General features: G+C 47.9%; 1 protein-coding gene across 1 annotated transcript in view; it reads left to right on the top strand.

Annotated features, from left to right (window-relative positions):
- Positions 1–16294, top strand: part of SPACA6 (sperm acrosome associated 6) — a 204340-nt gene extending 188046 nt beyond the window's left edge. The window contains exon 8 of the mRNA XM_086928567.1: positions 16043–16294. Within this exon, the coding sequence (XP_086784693.1) occupies positions 16043–16071 (29 nt within the window). The 3' untranslated portion in view covers positions 16072–16294. The remainder of the gene's footprint in view (positions 1–16042) is intronic.
- Positions 16295–19758: the final 3464 nt, after the last annotated feature.

The raw sequence follows: 19758 nt of genomic DNA, 5'->3' as shown, positions 1-19758 counted from the left end.
GCGTGTCCTTAGGAGCATAGTTTGTCTGTCACACTGCAGCTTGTCTTCTCAGGCGTGGTTAATCTATTGCATTTTAAACATTGCCTTGCTGCATCTCTTCTGGGATATAGCTTTTGCATAGGAATTTAATATAACCTTTAGGGGCTTAACTTGTCTGTTGGACAATAGCTATTCTATCAGCTAGTAGTTTATCTATGGAACTGTAGACTGTGTATCAGATTGTAGCATGCCTATGGCACTGTAGCCTGTGTATCAGATTGTAGTATCTATTGCACTGTAGCCTGTGTATCAGATTGTAGTATCTATGGCACTGAAGCCTGTGTATGAGATTGTAGTATCTATGGCACTGTAGCCTGTGTATTAGATTGTAGTATCTATGGCACTGAGGCCTGTGTATCAGAATGTAGTATCTATGGCACTGTAGCCTGTGTATCGGATTGTAGCTTATCTATGGCACTGTAGCCTGTGTATCAGATTGTAGCATATCTATGGCACTTGTAGCCTGTGTATCACATTGCAGCTTTTCTATGGCACTGTAGCCTGTGTATCGTTTTGTAGTTTATCTATGGCACTGTAGCCTGTGTATCAGATTGTAGCTTTTCTATGGCACTGTAGCCTGTGTATCAGATTTGCAGCTTATCTATGGCACTGTAGCCTGTGTATCAGATTGTAGCTTTTCTGTGACACTGTAGCCTGTGTATCAGATTGTAGCTTTTCTATGGCACTGTAGCCTGTGTATCAGATTGTAGTATCTATGGCACTGAAGCCTGTGTATCAGATTGTGGTATCTATGGCACTGTAGCCTGTGTATCAGATTGTAGTATCTATGGCACTGTAGCCTGTGTATCGGATTGTAGCTTTTCTATGGCACTGTAGCCTGTGTATCAGATTGTAGTATCTATGGCACTGTAGCCTGTGTATCAGATTGTAGCTTTTCTATGGCACTGTAGCCTGTGTATCAGATTGTAGCTTATCTATGGCACTGTAGCCTGTGTATCAGATTACAGGTTATCTATGGCACTGTAGCCTGTATATCAGATTGTAGTATCTATGGCACTGTAGCCTGTGTATCAGATTATAGTATCTATGGCACTGAAGCCTGTGTATCAGATTGTGGTATCTATGGCACTGTAGGCGGTGTATCAGATTGTATTACCTATGGCACTGTAGCCTGTGTATCGGATTGTAGCTTTTCTATGGCACTGTAGCCTGTGTATCAGATTGTAGTATCTATGGCACTGTAGCCTGCGTATCAGATTGTAGTATATATGGCACTTAAGCCTGTGTATCAGATTGTAGTATCTATGGCACTGTAGCCTGTGTATCGGATTGTAGCTTATCTATGGCACTGTAGCCTGTGTATCAGATTGTAGCTTTTCTATGGCACTGTAGCCTGTGTATCAGATTGCAGCTTTTCTATGGCACTGTAGCCTGTGTATTGGATTGTAGCTTATCTATGGCACTGTAGCCTCTGTATCAGATTGTAGTATCTATGGCACTGTAGCCTGTGTATCAGAGTGTAGCTTTTCTATGGCACTGTAGCCTGTGTATCAGATTCCAGCTTATCCAACGGGTTGTAGCCTGAGTAGTGACTGTAGCTTGTTCATAGAGATGTCGCTTGTCATTTGTATTTTAGCTTGTCTGTTGGATTGCAGCTTGTCTATTAGGGTGTAGCATGTGTCTTCAAAACATTAACATGAGGGGCCTCAAAGTTGATTGGGGTGATTGGACAAGGGAGTGGGAATAGGCGGTATATACCTGTTACAGCGCATTTCTTACAACGCTATACTGTTACAACGCGACTTTTACAACGCATACCATTACAACGCATTGCGCTGGGGGGCGCTCTAGGATAGGGAATAAGTATAATTTACTATCCAACACCTTCCCTAGGGTCCACGGGGACTGGAGTTAGAATAGTAAATTATACTTACCACTATCCAGCACCTCAAAGCGCTATGCGTTGTAATGGTATGCGTTGTAATGGTCGCGTTGTAACGGTAGGTAGTTGTAATGGTATGCGTTGTAACATGGTACATCCGTTGTAAATTCGGAGCAGCCCTGTGTTTCCAAAGTGGGGAAGTGCGGAGAAAGGTTTCCAAGTGACCACTGTCACTGAGTTGCAGGCTATTTTGCTGAGTATTCTGGCAAGCCACTACTTGATGCACTTTATTTATCTTTATCTTACTTTTATTGCATGTTTCATATACAAGTTATAATCATTTTCAATACAGTAAGATACATTAGTATTTTATAAATAAAGGAGATATCGGTTGGTATAAAACAGTCAACAGTACAAACTAGTAAACTAAATAATCGTTGCAGAATATACAATAACTAAAACAGCCGGCTATTTAGAAATATATGAAAGCACTTTCAATTTTTAGCCATGTCCATAGATTGTAAAGTGTGGCACAGTTAGCTTACTTTGAAAGCCAATAAAGAATAAGTAGGTGCGAATATGTGCCCCAGTTTGGGTCAAAGGGAAGAGCGTAGATCAGAATGAATGCAAGAAACCTTAGTGGTTGGTTCTAATTCAGTTTCAAAGATATTTATAGATGTATCCTGAAAAGCCCTTGCTGCTTCTAACTCATAATCATGAAGTAACTTCATCCAAAATAAATGAAATACTTTTTGGGATCCTAACAACCTCCCCCACAGACAGTCAGACAGTCAGTGAGTCCTGCTGTAGGTAGCTGGAAGAATTGGAGTTCCTTTTCGGCACGCCTTACCCTGAGAGGTTCTCTGTCTAATCTTGGATAGACCCCTCAGGTAGGAAGGCTCTAGAGGTCTGTATTCATACCACCTTTGTAAATATAACGGAAGATAGGGCAATCTTGGTATTAAAATGTTTTAGAATCCTGGAGTTTATAACTGTCATAGTTAGTAAAAAAGTTTTTTTTTTTTCTCCAATATTGGCTATTAAGTTTCATTTTTTAGAGAAGCCAGTTGGGGGAGGGGTGGTCAAGGTGGACTGGAGAACATTGTCATAACCTAGTAATCTTGAGTTTGAGGTATATACAAACATTTGCCACCTACAAACCAAATAAACTTTTGAGGCCTACCCAAAGTGGTAATTTCGGTTTTAGCTAAGTTCATCTCAAGACTATTGATCTTGCAGTGTGGCGCACTTGCGTTAGTCGTGGAGGAAGAGGCACTCAAGTCCATACTGGAATCGAAATGTCGCTTTGGACACCGAAGGGTGAAGAACCACCATGACCTGATTGTGGGTCATAGCAAACCAGGCGGCTGTTTGGTCACTTCATTATGTTTAAGGCTTCCTGTTTTCTGGTTTTACTGATTTTTACAGATACATACAGACAGAAAACCACTTATTTTCCTGTCTATATTTATTTTTAAATGTGGATAAAAAAATTAATTGGTTTGTATTTGAGTGATTCTAAATGCTGTCAGTCATGACTACCAGGCCAAGAGCTATGTGGATTGAAGAGAGGTCAAACGCCGGAGAAGCTGCAGCCGGAGAGTTGGGCGAGTAGAGCGAGCCGAGGGTGGCGGGGAGAAAGAGTTTGCACTACCTCTATCAGTGCCCTCTGAGCCCTGAGCCCCCTGAGCGGTATCCAAAGCCCTGCTCTCCCACAATGGAGCGCGAACCATCTGTATCAGCCACCTGCCGTCTGCGGATGTATAACGTTACAAAACATACATTCACAACGCATACCATTACAACAAAACTTTTACAACGCAGGATCCATTACAACGCATGCCATTACAATGCAGCTGCTATTACAACGCATGCCATTACAACATAAGTATGGGTAAGTATTTTTTTCCAATTAATGGGAATGTAATAGTAGTGTAAGTGTTGGATAGTGTAGGGGTTAAAATTACTATTCTAACTCTAGGGGGGTGCAATAGTAGGGTAATTGTTGGATAGTGTAGGGGTTACAATTACTATTCTAACTCCAGGGGGGCGTAATAGTAGGGTAAGTGTTGGATGGTGTAGGGGTTAAAATTTAATTAAATACTTACCCATACTTACGTTGTAATGGCATGCGTTGTAATAGCAGCTGCGTTGTAATGACATGCGTTGTAATGGCATGCGTTGTAATGGATCCTGCGTCGTAAAAGTTTTGTTGTAATGGTAGTGCGTTGTTTTAGTTGCGTTGTAATGGCTGTTTCCCCCGTCTGCATTAGCCGCCCCAGCCGCTTCCAGCAGCTTTACAGCTCCGGTGCGGAGCGTGTCAAGCGTACCACTGAGGTACGTGAAGGAAGCTGAGAGGGAGTAGAGAGATAACTTGGGATTACGATCACCCCCGGCCCCCGTAGCCTCGCCTTACAGCTTCCTCAACTTCAGCAGCCCCCACTTAAAGACAGGCTTTGTTTTCCTGCCGCCGTCACTGCACCAGGGGACTCCAGGTCCCAGAAGACACTGCTGCGAGGGGGAGGTGCTGCTCCTCACGCCCGCGGACGAGACCGGGCCAGCCCCCCTCTAAATTTGTCGCTTTGAAGAGCGACGTGCCCTCTTTTCAGAATCTAAATGGTGAGGCGAACGCTCTTTTTAATATTGTCTGGATTTGTCTGAGCTGCTAGGGGAACTTCGCTTAGAGGTCGGGTCTCAGTCCCAGTAGCAGTTGATCCACACAGTTTTGATTCTGAGCAGTGCGAGAAAAGACAGCGTTCTTGCTGCTCACAAGGACTTTTTAGTGCAGGTATTGACAGTCCGGGAATTTATTTGATATTATATTTGTATCAATGATACGCACTAGGCAGGGTCAAGGCGCCGACGACGCACTACCCTATGTCGTTAAACATATGGCCCGCATTTGGCAGCACTTCGTTGAACGCATTTTGCGACGTGCGCCATTCCATAGGGAGCTCTCCCTTTGGATCCTGGCCCCAATACTCAAGGTGGAGGCGAATATGTCTTTCCGAGAGAGGTGCACGGGCGGTTGCGAGACACTTGCGGATCTCTATCCGGACGACTCGTTTGTGTCATTTGAGAGAGCAGCGGACTCATTTGGACTGCGTGAGGGCCAGTACCTGCATTATGGATGTCTCCGGGATGTAGCCAGGACGACATGGCCCCAATTCCCAGAGGCGCCCGAGCTCACTAATACCCTGGACATCATCTTGTCCTGTGGCAGGGGTAGGAGACTGATTTCCCTTCTTTATTCGGCGATGCGCAGGGACTCGACTCCCCCATTGATGCCTGCTTGGAGGGCTTGGGAGGCGGACCTGGGGATTGAATTGGATCCAGCCCAGAGGAAGCGGATAGGAATGTTGACTCGTAAAGTCTCTTGTAATGCGCGTTTCAAATTGATACATTTTAATTTTCTCCATCGCACATATATGACGCCTGCCTCCCTCCACCGTATCTCCTCGGACAGGAGCCATAATTGCCCGAGATGTAGTGCTGGACGGGCGGGATTCCTTCACCTGGCCTGGGAATGCCCCTTAGTACATGACTTTTGGGTGGAGGTGGTAGCACACATTACCCGGATTACACACCTTGCGATCCAACTGGAACCGCTTCACTGTCTGCTGGCGCTGGTGCCCAAACCCAGGAAGAGGGGTCTGTCCTACAAATTGCTGCAACTCCTGTTGGTTCTGGCGAGAAGGCGGGTGGCCATTATTTGGATGGGACAAAGGGCGCCTGAAATCACTAGATGGTTACGGGACGCTAGGGAATGGTCCTTAGCGGAGGAGACACATATGCAGAGCACACGCCGGGATGGGAAACTCCAGGATGACTTACTCGCTTGGAGGGCCATGTGTATCGAGGGGATGGAGGAGGATGACTCGGACGCTACCAGCGCGGAGCTGTTTTCCTCCGCTTCCTCGGAGTCTGATGATGGTGGGGAGGGATCCGGGGTGCAGTGTCTTGAGGTGGTGTAGCAGTCCCCTGAGTCATGCCGATATTCCTTGTTGCGTACACTTGTTTGTCATTGTGATTACCATCGACCACATTCTACTATGAGGACCGCTCTGTGGTAGGCCCTTGCCTACATCTCCTTATGTGATTGCATCAATGCCACAAATGCCATTCATGGGGTTCTTGTTCTTGTTATGTTTTTGTTTGGATTGATATAGCATCATATAAGAAAATTGGCGGAGGTATTGATATTGACCAGGGGATTCTGGGAGCACAAGAGCAAATCCCTTTCATTGTTTCGCAGGTTTAACGGGATGCCGCCCTGCCCCCGGGATGTGGGCCGCACCTGGCTGTGTACCTCCTTTTTGGATCTGACCTTCCTGGTCCGTATGTGTTAACTGCTTTGTCACTTGTATAATTTGTGCCTCTTTATTTTCTTCGCCAACAAAAATAAAGTTTAAAAAAAAAAAAATGATACGCACTAGATGTGAACGATTATCTGGATATTCTGTGTCCTATTGACCGTAGCGATTATATATAAACCTGTAAGCGCAAGAACGTATTGTTGGTATAACAAAAGCCTATCTTCTTCAAGATACGTGCCCTTCAGTGTCTGGACGTGTTTGCTTGCCTATAAGAAGTGCTAGTTGAACCATCAATTGTTTACAGCATAAGTCTGTTTTTTAGTCCTGAGGAACATTTTTATCGTGGCTGTATGAATTCATGTACTTCCTTTTTTTACTTTTTATATGTTTACTATTTTGTAATAGCCACCTTTTCTCAATTAGCAATTCTGCAAAGCAGAACTGTTTACATTTTTACTGAGAGTCGGATATTTTGTTAAAAATGAGTAGGCGGAAATTAATTCCAGGGAAAGGCGTGGTAGGAACTTAGACGCCTTCTTAATGAGGGCTGAATCGATTCTTAATAATGACATTTTATTAAAAGAACGTAGGCTATCCTTGGAGCCTCTTACTTCACAGGGTAGGCTTTCTCTTACCCCTGCTTTTCCCGAAGCTTTACCGACCACAAACCAGGTTAAACCGCAAGACCGGTTGAGTCAATCCTTAGCGGGAGTTCCTGTAACACCGAACATCTCAGTTTCCTCCATGGATCCCAGCCCCGTTATACCTAAATCAAGAACCAGAGGGCAAAAAACTCAAATGAAAACCAATCGGCCAACTAACTCACCTGCTGCAGTGAGGATGAACCGGGGTGCTGTGAAGCCAAAAAAATCAGTGATAAGCACAACTAGGAGAACTAAGGATACTGGCCCCCGTGCAGGGGTTAGTAGTGTGGCCAACTCTTTCACTTTGCATCAGGATAAGGAAGGGTTTACATTCGGTAGCAGACAAGAGGGAGATTTCTGGGGTAGGCTAGAAACTATGATGACCACCCTAATAGATCCTATTATTCCGAAAATAAGGTTTGTTGAAAATAGGCTGCTCAATTTGGAGAAGTTGATGGTACACGCCCACCCAGAGAAATCAGCGGCTATTTCTAATGAACCTAAAATTCCTGTAACCACGGAAGGGGGAAGAGTCGGGCAAGACAGAGAAGATGGAGCCTCCAGTGTTAGGCAATTTTACCCCAGTAGGGTGCCTGATAAGAATGGTTCTACTAGTGCGAAGACCGCTAGTATAGATCCTGTAGCTCCTAGACAGATGTCATCTACAACAACAGGGCCCCCTACCCTGCAGAGAGATAAAATACAAGAAGAACAAACTTCTCAGGTGACAATTTCCCCTACTATCGACCTTCCAGTGGAATCTACCCCATATGTAGTGATCCTGGGGGGTGTTCCTGCTCTCCCATTAGGGAGCGCAGCGGGAGCACCGATTGAGCGCCGAAGGTGCGCCAAAGGTAAGCCCGTCTGCGCCCGTCCGCGCTTGGACCGCCCCCAGCGCCAGACCCCCTGGCCCCCGAAGACACCAGCCTACCCGCCGGACCTACGACGCCACCGAACTCAACGCCCTCAATGCCGGCCGGATCCCTGGATGCTACCGAGCCACCCCGAGACGCACCCATGGACCCTTCAGCTGCCACTCCTGCAAGTTCACCTGCATCCGGACCTGCACGGCACCAGCGCCCACCAAACCGAGCACCAGCAGCAACCACCTGGAGTGCATCCTGCTCAACACTCGCTCCGTCCACAGACACTCCGTCCAACTCTGGAACCTGATCGACACTACATCTCCAGAAGTCGCCTTCCTCACGGAAACCTGGATGAACGCCTCCTCAGCGCCCGACATTGCCATCAGCATCCCGGACGGATACAAGATCACCCGGAAGGACTGAGTCAACCAGACCGGAGGAGGCATCGCCATCGTCCACAAGAACACCATCCGCATCACGACCAACACTGACGACACCCTCACAACTGCCGAACACCTGCACTTCCAGATCCACACCGACCCCAAGACCACCCTCAGAGGCACCCTCATCTACAGACCCCCGGGACCACTCACACAATTCAGCGAAGACTTCGCCGACTTCATCAGCCCACACGCCCTCCCCTCCGCTGACTACAGCCTCCTCGGGGACCTCAACTTCCACCTGGAGAACAACAACGACCGCAACACCACCACCCTGCTGGACAACCTCGACAACCTCGGTCTCAAGCAGCTGGTGACCTCCCCCACCCACTATGCCGGACACACACTTGACCCCATCTTCTCATCCAGCAAGCACATCGCCTTCAGCCACGCCACCGGACTCCACTGGACGGACCACAGCTGCGTCCACTTCAGCTTCAGAAAGAACACGATCCACCACCACCAGCAGCAGGTCGCACGCAGAAACTGGAACAAGATCACAGCCGACCAGCTCGCCGTAGCCCTGAGCCAAGATCCCCCCTCCAGCTCTGCGAACCCCAGCCAGGCCACCAACAACCTCACGAAGTGGATCAGCAACTGCGCAGACGACCTCGCCCCACTGAGGACCCCGCCCAGCAGACCCGGCAGTAAGAAAGCACCCTGGTTCACCGACGAACTCAAGAGCTCCAAGAAGAACTGCTGTGCCCTCGAGCGAGCCTGGCGCAGAGACCCTACACTAGACAACATGACCACCCTCAAGCTCGCAACCCGAAAACACCACCAACTGATCCATACCACCAAGAGAACCGCATTCAAGGAACGACTGGACAACAACGCACACAACAGCAAGGAACTCTTCAACATCGTCAAAGAGCTCTCCAATCCCAACGCCGGAAACAACAACATCACCCCATCACAAGACCTCTGCAACTCCCTCGCCTCCTACTTCCACAACAAGATCGCAGACATACACAACAGCTTCAGCACACAACCAACGCACCCTATGACCGCACCAACGACCCCCACCACCACCCTGCCCGCCTGGACCCCGATCACCACCGAAGACACCATCCGCACGATGAACTCCATCCACTCCGGATCCCCAACCGACCCCTGCCCTCACCACGTCTTCAACAAAGCCGACGCTGTCATCGCACCCCACCTGCGGGACATCATCAACACCTCCTTCAACACCGCTACCTTCCCAGAGAGCTGGAAGCACGCCGAACTCAGCGCTCTACTGAAGAAACCATCAGCAGACCCCACCGAACTCAAAAACTACTGCCCCATCTCGCACCTCCCGTTTCCGGCCAAAGTCATCGAGAAGACCGTCAACAAGCAGCTGGCCGCCTTCCTCGAGACGAACGGATCCCTCGACCTCTCGCAGTCCGGCTTCCGGGCCAACCACAGCACCGAGACCGCCCTCATCGCAGCCACCGATGACATCCGAGCCCTGCTCGACAACGGGGAAACTGCGGCCCTCATCCTCCTGGACCTCTCCGCGACATTCGGCACTGTCTGCCACCGCACCCTAGCGCAGCGCCTCAGCAACGTCAGAATCCAAGAGAAGGCACTAGAATGGATAATCTCCTTCCTCGCCGGAAGGACACAGAGAGTCCGCCTCCCCCCATTCAGATCAGAAGCCACCGAAGTCATCTGCGGCGTCCCTCAAGGCTCCTCGCTCAGTCCCACCCTCTTCAACGTCTACATGAGCCCCCTCGCGGCCATCGCACGCCAACACAACCTCAACATCATCTCTTATGCCGATGACACCCAGCTGATCCTCTCCCTCACCAACGACCCTGCCACCGTCAGAGCCAACCTACACGAAGGGATGACAGACGTAGCCGAGTGGATGATGAACAGCCGCCTGAAACTGAACTCAGACAAGACGGAAGTCCTCATCCTGGACTCTTCACCCTCCGTCTGGGACGACTCCTAGTAGCCCACCGCCCTGGGCAGCGCACCCAAACCCGCAGACCACGCACGCAACCTGGGCTTCATCCTGGACTCCTCCCTCTCCATGACCAGACAAGTCAACGCCGTCTCCTCGTCGTGCTTCAACATCCTGCGCATGCTACGTAAGATCTTCCGGTGGATCCCCACCGTGACCAGGAAGACGGTCACCCAGGCCCTCGTCACCAGCCGCCTGGACTACGGCAATTGCCTCTACGCCTGAACCACCGCCAAACTCCAGAGGAGACTCCAGCGGATCCAGAACGCCTCAGCAAGACTCATCCTCGACATCCCCCGACACAGCCACATTTCCGGACACCTGAGAGACCTGCACTGGCTCCCGGTCAACAAGAGAATCACCTTCCGTCTCCTCACCCACGCACACAAAGCCGTACACAAACAAGGCCCAAGATACCTCAACAGCCGCCTCAACTTCTACACCCCACACGCCAGCTTCGATCGACCAACCACGCCCTCACCGCCGTCCCCCGCATCCGAAGAGCCACCACAGGAGGAAGGTCCTTCTCCTACCTGGCCGTCAAGACCTGGAACTCCCTCCCGACCCACCTCCGCCTGACCCAAGACCACCTCGCCTTCAGGAAGCAGCTCAAGACCTGGCTGTTCGAGCAGTAGCGGACCCCCCTCCCCAAGCGCCTTGAGACCCTCCGGGTGAGTAGTGCGCTATATAAATGCTTTGATTGATTGATTGATTGATTATGATCAGCTCCTCAATGAAATAAATCACTGGTTCACAAATAAGACCACTGTCGGCCCGCGCATACTCAATAATATATTTATGGCACGAAGGGTTAACTTGATTTGTGGCTCGCGTAAGTAAGGGACTGAGGAGTGTATCATCTTAAATTTTTACAATCCCTACACTGCTCGTCAGATGCTCTTTAGAGACTACAGTCTTACCCCCTTAGCGAGCTCTGCTAATAAGATATTACCCCTATTTTTATAGGCCGTTTAGGAGCATGGGAAGGACAGCAGTGGGCAACGGGGAACCATCAGATGGGGGTGGCCAATTAAGGCCATATCCCAGCCACCACTCTATTCCCCTGGCTCATTCTTTGTCTTCTGTAGAAGGCCGTTTGGCCCTAATCATTGATTGGTGCTAAACAATAGATTTGACACCCTGTCCGGTATGGAAGAATGCGACTGAATGCGGAGTCCCGAATAAGTAGGGATTGAGCAAGCTGCAGTAGCAAGGTCTCCAAAGCTGTCTTTTAACAATATTTTATCATGGAACATAGCGGGGTTGGCATCTAAACTACAGGACCCCAGATGGGTAGTTTATGTTAAACAATTCTTGGTAATTAGCCTACAGGAAACCTGGTCGATAGACTGCGTCCTCTTCCTGGAAGGCTATAAGTCTTTCTTTGTTCCGGCGGGACCATCTCTGAGCGGGAGACCCAAGGGTGGATTAGTCACGTACATTTCCGTTGCCATCAGCTGCAAATTGCAGCTTTTGCCCATTACACACCCAGGTATCCTGGCGATAAAGGCCTGTAAGGGGGCATGAGTTGGTGTATAGTTAATTTTTATAACTCATTTTTGTCTTCGCCAGAGTCTAGTAACGTAAATGCTCTGGGAGATGCAATTAAACAATCTCTGAGCGGATGCCTACACAGTCTCCTGGTGGCCGGTGACTTTAATATACATCCGTGTGGTGATCCTCTTATGGCTTGTTTGTCTGAACTTGGCTGCCCGCGTATGCACGGCTTCCACTTTGAACATTCTGTCCAAGGTGAGATGCTAAACACTATGATTAACGAATTAGATCTGGTGGCCACGATGTCTTTATCTGACCCGCGCACTAATTTTCCCATGCCCACGTTTAAGGGGCACAGTAAGGGGTCTTTTATTGATTTTATTTTAATTTTGTCCTCCTTACAGTCATTTGTTAATAACTTCAAAATCTCAGAGAGTGAATTTAGTGACCATATCCCCTGACACTTAATCTGACAGGTCCACTGGCAGAAAAGGGTAGGGAGGCTACAAATCAGGGTCTACTGCAGCCAACTGATGGTAGGCGTAGATTAGGATCGTCACAAGTAACTCCAGAATTATTTTATGATAAGGTTAAAACAGAATGTGCTAATGAATTATCCCTTTGCCTGGAGGTCCTCGCCAACAGAGATTTTAGATGCTTATAAGTCCATTTCATATAAAGTGTCTGCAATGTTATCTGTCCCAGAAAGAAGACATGTTAGGTCTGGTCCCAGATGTTTCGAATCACACTGCTCTAGAGCTGCGAAAAGGCTGAGGGAAGCTCTGACAAATAAACCCAGAATTCAATCTGACGTTATAAACTGTCGAAGGGAATTCAAAGAGGCCCTCACTAATCGAAAGGGAACATTAAAAGATGGAGGGAGCTGTTGGATACCAGCACCCTCAGAAATAGTTCGAAGTTCTGGAGTATTGTGAATAGACCCCTGCTTACTCAGAAAGGAGTGGGGGCTTGAATCCCATATAACTGAGGAAGAGTGGGTATCACATTTTATAACCATGTTTGATTGTCGGTCTGGGCATAGTAACAGGAAGCCTTCTGACATTCAGGAGGTAGTATTAAAATTTGAGAGAGGTGTAATCCTGGAAGGCATAACAGGTTTAACTGTTGGAAAAGCACCTGGTCCGGACGGGATCCCTCCAGATCTCTTTAAGTCTGATCCCTCCTTTTGGGCGCCGATACTGGAGTCTGTATTTAATGCGGCAGCACAGTATGGCTGTCCCCAGTCGTGGGCAACATCTACTATAGTTCCTGTTTTTAACCCCTTAAGTGCTGCCTCGGTGCATTGGCCGACGGCAGCACTACCTCCCCAGTGCTGCGCACGACCATTGGACGTCCATTCAGCACTAGTTCCAATGGACAGCGCAGCACTGGGGAGGAATGTTTAATAGCATCTATGAGGTTAAAAAAGGCAACAGAAATAGTACTTTGTGCTACAGACCCATCTCATTAATAGACTCAGTGGTAAAGGTAGTAGGCTGGGTCCTTCTGCAGAGATTATCATCCTGGGCAGAGGACAATATGATTCTGTTGGAAGCCCAGTATGGTTTTCGAAGGGGACGGTCTACTGTAGCTCAATGCCTTAATTTTTTTTTTTTGAGCAAGTACACTGTTGCACGTTCTGGGACCATTCACCTTGCCTTCATGGATTTGTCATCGGCATTTGATTGCGTCAACAGGAGCAAGCTCTGGCAATCCATGAGGGCAACGGGAGTGGAGAACAGTATTGTTAATTTTCTGGAGGACATGCATAAGTCCACTAAAGCCAATATTAGGTTTTCACAGGATCTGTGTGTCACGAGGGATTTTAGCATTAAAAAGGGAGTCCGGCAAGGCTGTATACTGGCCCCTTTCTTATTTAATTTTTATATTAATGAATTGGATAACACTTTAAGGGCAACAGGTGTTGATTACCCTAGTGTAGGACGGCGTGGGATCCCCGTCCTGCTATATGCGGACAATGCCGTTCTCATATCCAGGACTGTAAGGGGGCTACAAACTCTTTTATCTGCCTTTTCGAGCTTCATTTCAGACAGAGATCCGGCAATTAACAACTCTAAATCATACGTCATGCAAGTGGGGCATTCGGGTAGGAAAAATTTCCAATTTAGATTGAGAGACTCTAAGATTCCCCGTACTAATGTGTTTTCATACTTGGGGGTGCTTTTTGATGACAAGCTCAATTGGGGCCCTTTACTACAGAAAACAAAAGGGGACCTGGTTAGGGTGAATTCAGCAATCTTCAACTTCACATCCAAACTAGGGAAGAAGCCTACCGGAGCCATGATACAAGTGTACCAGGCAAAAAGCCTGGCCATAGCTTCGTATCGAAGCGAAAAATGGGGATATAATGCAGGACAGACCCTCCAAGTATCGGAAAATGATTTTCTGAAACATTTATTATGTGTTCCACGGGGTACATCTAATTTAGTGGGCCATGAGGAGTTGGGGGTCCCTTACTTAAATGATGTGCTCTCTCTGCGACCCCTGTCCTGTTGGTTAAAAAGTTGGCTGAACATAGACCTCCCTCTTACCCACCTGATTATAAGAGATTGCATGGCCCTTGATAACTCGGCTCGCATCCCGTGGCTGAGCTATGTGAAGAGAAGCTTTGAAAGGCTAGGTCGGGGGGATCTATTTACCAACCATGAATGCATTGTGTAGAAGGATGTGGAGGCAATTAAGGTAGCCTTCTTGACAGAAAGGAACATGGAAAGGGAAACAAAGGAGGTTCAGAAATCTAGTGTGCGGACATATATTCTGCTTAAAACAACCCTTAGGGCAGAGCGATACCTCATGGGGTCCCTGTCCACACATGACATTTTTTTATTAACTCGGTCTCGGCTGAACCCTTTTCATCTTTTGCTTGCCAGACCCAAATGTTTTACTAGAGGTAATGTGGCAGCTCCCTGCAGCTGCGACGTACCGTCTTTGCAGGACTTGCTGCATTTTATGTTTCTATGTAAATTTTATGATTTTCCTCGTAAACGATACTTGGTCCCAATTTTAAAAAGATTGAATTTTAGACAGGCTGGTCCAGCACTGGTGGACCTGCAATTTCTAAAAGAGGACTGTTTATTTTTTATAGTAGGTTTTTTAAAAGCTTCTGTTAATTCCGGGAACTATATGGATCAATAATGTATGTTTTCCTCAGGTTTTTAACTTATTTACTAACATATATTAAGTTTTTTTGCTGTTTTAACTTAAGCACTGCCATTTACATTGTGTTTGTGTTGTGTAGCTTTTATGGTTTGAACAACAAACCGAATAAAGTTTTATTGAACTGAACTGACAGGCAAGGAGATTACAAAACATAAAGGAATTTAGGTAAACAGCCTTAAACAGCAGTAGATTTGCACAACCCTGATATTAAAATGTGCATGTTTTCTTATAAATTCATTTTTTATCATCTGAGTGTACATTAACTGGTTAAATAAATGTAGAAATATACACATTTCAGCTTCATTTATTCACAAAACATAAACATAAGTATGGATAAGTACAGGTAAAAGTAGCCAAAAATAAATGTGGAATAATACAGATTGAAATGAAAGATAAGTACTATCAAACCGTGAGCCCAAATTATGTGTACACTGCAAGTGAAATCAAACAGACGTCTGTGTATGACGCCGGGGCATGTTTTCTTGATGCAATAGTGGAAGGCACCGAAAATGTCAGATTCCTTAGCTGACCTCTGGCTGTATTTGGGATTGTACTACCGAATATCGTCCCCCAGAATATTGTGTCACAAGGATATCGAGGGCAGACTATTGAGGGACAAAATATCAGAGGGTAAGTGCAAGTAAGAAAGTATAGATTTACTATTTACAATTCCACACCTGCGTACCTTGAAAAAATATTGACCGCGTAGGTATAGAATATCTAGACGTACTTGCCTGTCGATAATTTTCCTAATATTTTGCTCTCAATATTGTGTCCTATCGGTGTTCCGTGGTTAATATTCAGGGTACACACCTCTATTTGATGCGCAAGAGAGGATAGGTGCATCACTGGTAGAAGGTTTCTTGCCCAACACAAGATAACGCTGCCACACATGGTGATGGTTAAGTATAGGGTCTCTACATGTTGAGACCCATCCTGCTGCATGCTAGTGAGACTTGTAGATGAACACACACAATGCACCCTACCTATGAGGGTCCAGTCCCTCAGTTCCGCAGAGACAGTTTGTCAGTAGTGGTGTACATGAGTGGATTATCCCTTGACACGGTGACATCTCCCGTGGGAGACATGGCCACTTGTGCTGCATAAAAGCGAGAACCTTAGAAACGAATGCTGCCCGGTGGAAACCCTGCCTAGGAAAGATGTCTCTGCTGACTTGGTGGAGATTGTAGCTCAGCCAAAATGGCGCCAGGGTAATCTGCCAATCAAACTGTACAATACGCCTTTCCTCTTTTTATGTTGCAGGGCTCTCTATCATTACTCAACCGACGTAGAGATGGAGTGAAGACTGCAGGAGTCCGCCAGCACTGCCGCTTCTTCTCACTGCACCATCAGTCTCTTCATGCCTGCCACCATTTCCTTGTTCCTGCGCTTCCCCTTCTTCACTTCTTGTAACAACAAAAGCGAATGAATAATGTTTTTGTTTTTATACAGACAGCGTCTTAATAGCCCCACTAAAACTATGCATATGTGTTATTAATAAAGGTTGTTCCCTTTAAAACCAAAAGGGTAAACCGTGTGTTAATTAGAGCACTAAGAAAACGTATGGGGGGGGGAGAAGAGTAGGGTGGAGAATCACAGATGTAGTGTGATGGTATGAAGTAGTTGTTACATCCTCATCTGTATTAGAAGGCATCAGTGTTAGGTTGCTGTCAGGGCCAGCTCAGCCTTTCACCTTACCCATGGCCACGTTTCTCTGTCTGGTCGAGGACCTGATTTCTACCTCCGTATAATTAATTTTGTTACAAATAAATTGAGGTGTTTTATCACGAGTGTGCAAGTTTAGCACCTCTGTCCCTTATGTATGTTGTATGAGTGAAGTAGATAATCTGAACATCTAACGTCTAGATGATGCCTGTACCAGTCAGGATGAATGGATGATTTGTCTATAGCATTTCAAAAAAGGGAAATAACCTCAGCAACACATATAACAATGAAAGGCCATTTCAAGCAAGCATTCCATTCCAATAGCCTCATGTTTTGGTATTTGTAGAGTGAAAAGTGTTCTTAACCTTGACTCACACAGTGGACCTGGACAAGTGTAGCAGGGGTGCACTCTTGACGTGCACTGGACAATTGCAGTATGGAAATGACAATACAGACTCCTGTTGTGATGTTTTGTGATATTACATTGAGGCGCTCATTACCACTTTGGCAGAGTGAAACCAATGCATGTTTTAGGATTCAAACTATGAGGATTTCTGTCCTCTGTCACTTTACCATCCTTTATTGGGAGACTCCCCACAGATGTCCCCATGAAATGTACTCTCTTCTTTAACCATCTTAAGCCAGTTCTAGATTACACTTTTGACTCAAATGAGCACCCTCGATATTTTAGTTCTTGTAAAATAATCACAACAATAGAAAGTCACTGTGCTGCTCAGAACATATCTTTGGGAATAGCATCACTGTTAGAAATGGGATCCCTGGCTGGCCAGGGCTTTCGCCAAAGTCAGTCAGAGACCACCACTCCTAAGTCAGAGCAAGGGAGTTACACGCCAAGATAACCCCTACTCGCCCTCTAGGTAACGTGGCGCGAGCAGCAAGGCTAAACTTGGAGGCGGTATGAATTAAGTATTTGCGCACGCACCCCAGCAACAACACCCAAGGCCCACCACAAAGAAAACTCCACACAAGGGTATATATAAAAATAGCCTTTGTATTCCAATATACATACATTAGATAAAACACACACTTTACATTGTGCCAGAGGCACGGGCAGAATTTACAGGGGATATTTACAAGACAGGGCCACCTGGACCACTGTCAGGAATCAGCACTTTTAGAAGTAACACTTTTAAAAATAGCACTTAGGATGTAAAACTGTAGCACAAAGATAACATACAACCAGTCACTACTGGTACCAGGTGAGCACCACCTATGCAACCCTCACTATCTTAGGAGATTACACTAGGGACCTGGGCCTCGCTAGTACCACCTGCACTAGGGAGAAAACAACCACCTAAGTATTACAATACCTGTAGGGGTGTAAGAAAGGAAACACATGATGCATCACAATACATTCAGCGGTGTAAAAGGACAAAGCACATGACGCATAAAAACACATTCAGAGGTGCAAGAGAAACAAGGCACATGATGTATCAACAACACATTCAGCGGTGCAGCAAAGAGCACTTTGCAGAAATCACATTAACATGAACTTACATCAAAGTCCAGGGTCCAGGTTGCGCCACTTGCACAAAACCTAAACGTAGCAGCTGCCCACTACTTGCTGGGCAGCTGAGGGACAGAACAGGGGGGCCTAAACGCTGCAGCTGGCACTAAGTGCTGCGCAGCTGGGGAAAGGCCAGGGATGAAGGAGTGCGCCTCACTCCTAAAGTCCAGAACATGTCCCTAGAAAAGAAAAGACCTACACGGTGCAGCTGCCCACTAATTGCTGGGCAACTGGAAACATATCGGCGCCAGGGGCCCTCACTGGCCCCTCAGGAACAAAAACTACATCAAAACTGCGCAATAGGTTGGAGCCCTCTAGGCTCTAAACACATTCATGTGTCCCCTGGAGCACTCTGGCTCCTCCAATAAGGAACTCTCCCCCAACAATGGAGCCCTCTGGCTCTAGGAAGAATGGGGCCAAAACAGGTGGGGGCCACTCGGGCTCTAGGCATCACTCTGCCCCTGAAGACAGATATGGCCACATCGTGGGAGCGGCCCGCTATCATGTGGGGCCGCTCAAAGAACAATCAGGACAGCCCGAGGCCCCTCTCCTTACCGGGCTCCGGGCGTCCATTCTCTCTGTGTCCCCTCACCGGGGGCAGCGCAGGACTTCGCCTCTGGGGCTCCCCTCACTCCTGGGAGCCCCAACACGCAACATCCGGCTCCAGGAGGGGAGGGGGGCATCTTCACCCGGTCCCCCATCTCGGGACCGGGACTTGGAAAGTGGAGCCCTCAAGGCTCCGGGCTCCTCTTCTCTGGCCGGGCGCCCTGGCCAATCAGAGCACGGCGGCGGGCGGGACTTCCTTCAGCAACCCGGAAGTCCCGCCTACAGTCAGGCGCGATGCCGCCTGACTTCCGGTTTTGCCCGCGGCTGCGGCGGTGATTTCTCGGGGCATAGCGAGGGGTGGCACCCTCGAGATTAATTAAAACCAACACAGCGAGGTGGGCACTCACCAATTAATTAAATAAACGGGGTGGCACCCGTATTTAAGAAGAAAGTGCAACGAAGCACTCTGGGGCACCAGAGGGGCAGGAGCGCTTCCCTCAGAGGGAAAACGACAGCGCTCTGCCCAGGCATGAAAAATAAAGCGCTCACAGCGCTAGCGGGACACAAAGCGCTCCAATGCGCTAGGGACAGCACACAAGCGCTCCCAGCACCACTAGACAGGACAAAGGGCCTCCAGGCGCCTCAGGGGAACACAAGTCCAGCAAAAGTCCAAGCACAGCGCTAGAGGGGAATAAACAGCGCTCCCAAGTGCTATAAGGGACCAAAGTCCAGCAAAGCTCTTCAGAAGTCCAGGGGCTGGGGAGGGCCCAGGGGAGGCAAGCCTTCCCCCTGGGCCCAAGCAGCAGCACGCCCCTGGCAGATTCGAGTTGCAGAACAAGAACATTTTCATGGGGTCACAGCCCCTCTTTTATACACCTTTTCCCTTTGTCTGTAGGTGCAGGGTGGGGGCAGAACTAGTCGCAGCTGGTCTGTGAGCACTGTTGATTGCTCAACCACCCCTTTCATTCATCAGGCAGGCTAGGGTCATCAGTCGCACCACAGGGGGCGGAGCCAGCTTTGTGTGGGGAAAACCCAGCCCCATTCAGGACACAGGCGCAGCCCCTCCCTCACATCAGCATGCTAATCTCTCTATTCACCACCGGGGCAGACCCACACAGACTTCCTGGAGCCTGGCATCCCAGCCAGCTCCAGCCAATCACACGCCAGCACCTTCACAGCACATACACAGTCATGTCTAGAAGTGGCGCTTCCGCACAAGACACAACCATGTCACATACAT

The sequence above is a fragment of the Lissotriton vulgaris genome, chromosome 7, assembly GCF_964263255.1.
Source record: "Lissotriton vulgaris chromosome 7, aLisVul1.2, whole genome shotgun sequence".
Classification (NCBI taxonomy): domain Eukaryota; kingdom Metazoa; phylum Chordata; class Amphibia; order Caudata; family Salamandridae; genus Lissotriton; species Lissotriton vulgaris.
Note: the sequence above shows the minus strand (reverse complement) of the source record. Positions and strands in the feature narration are given on the sequence as shown.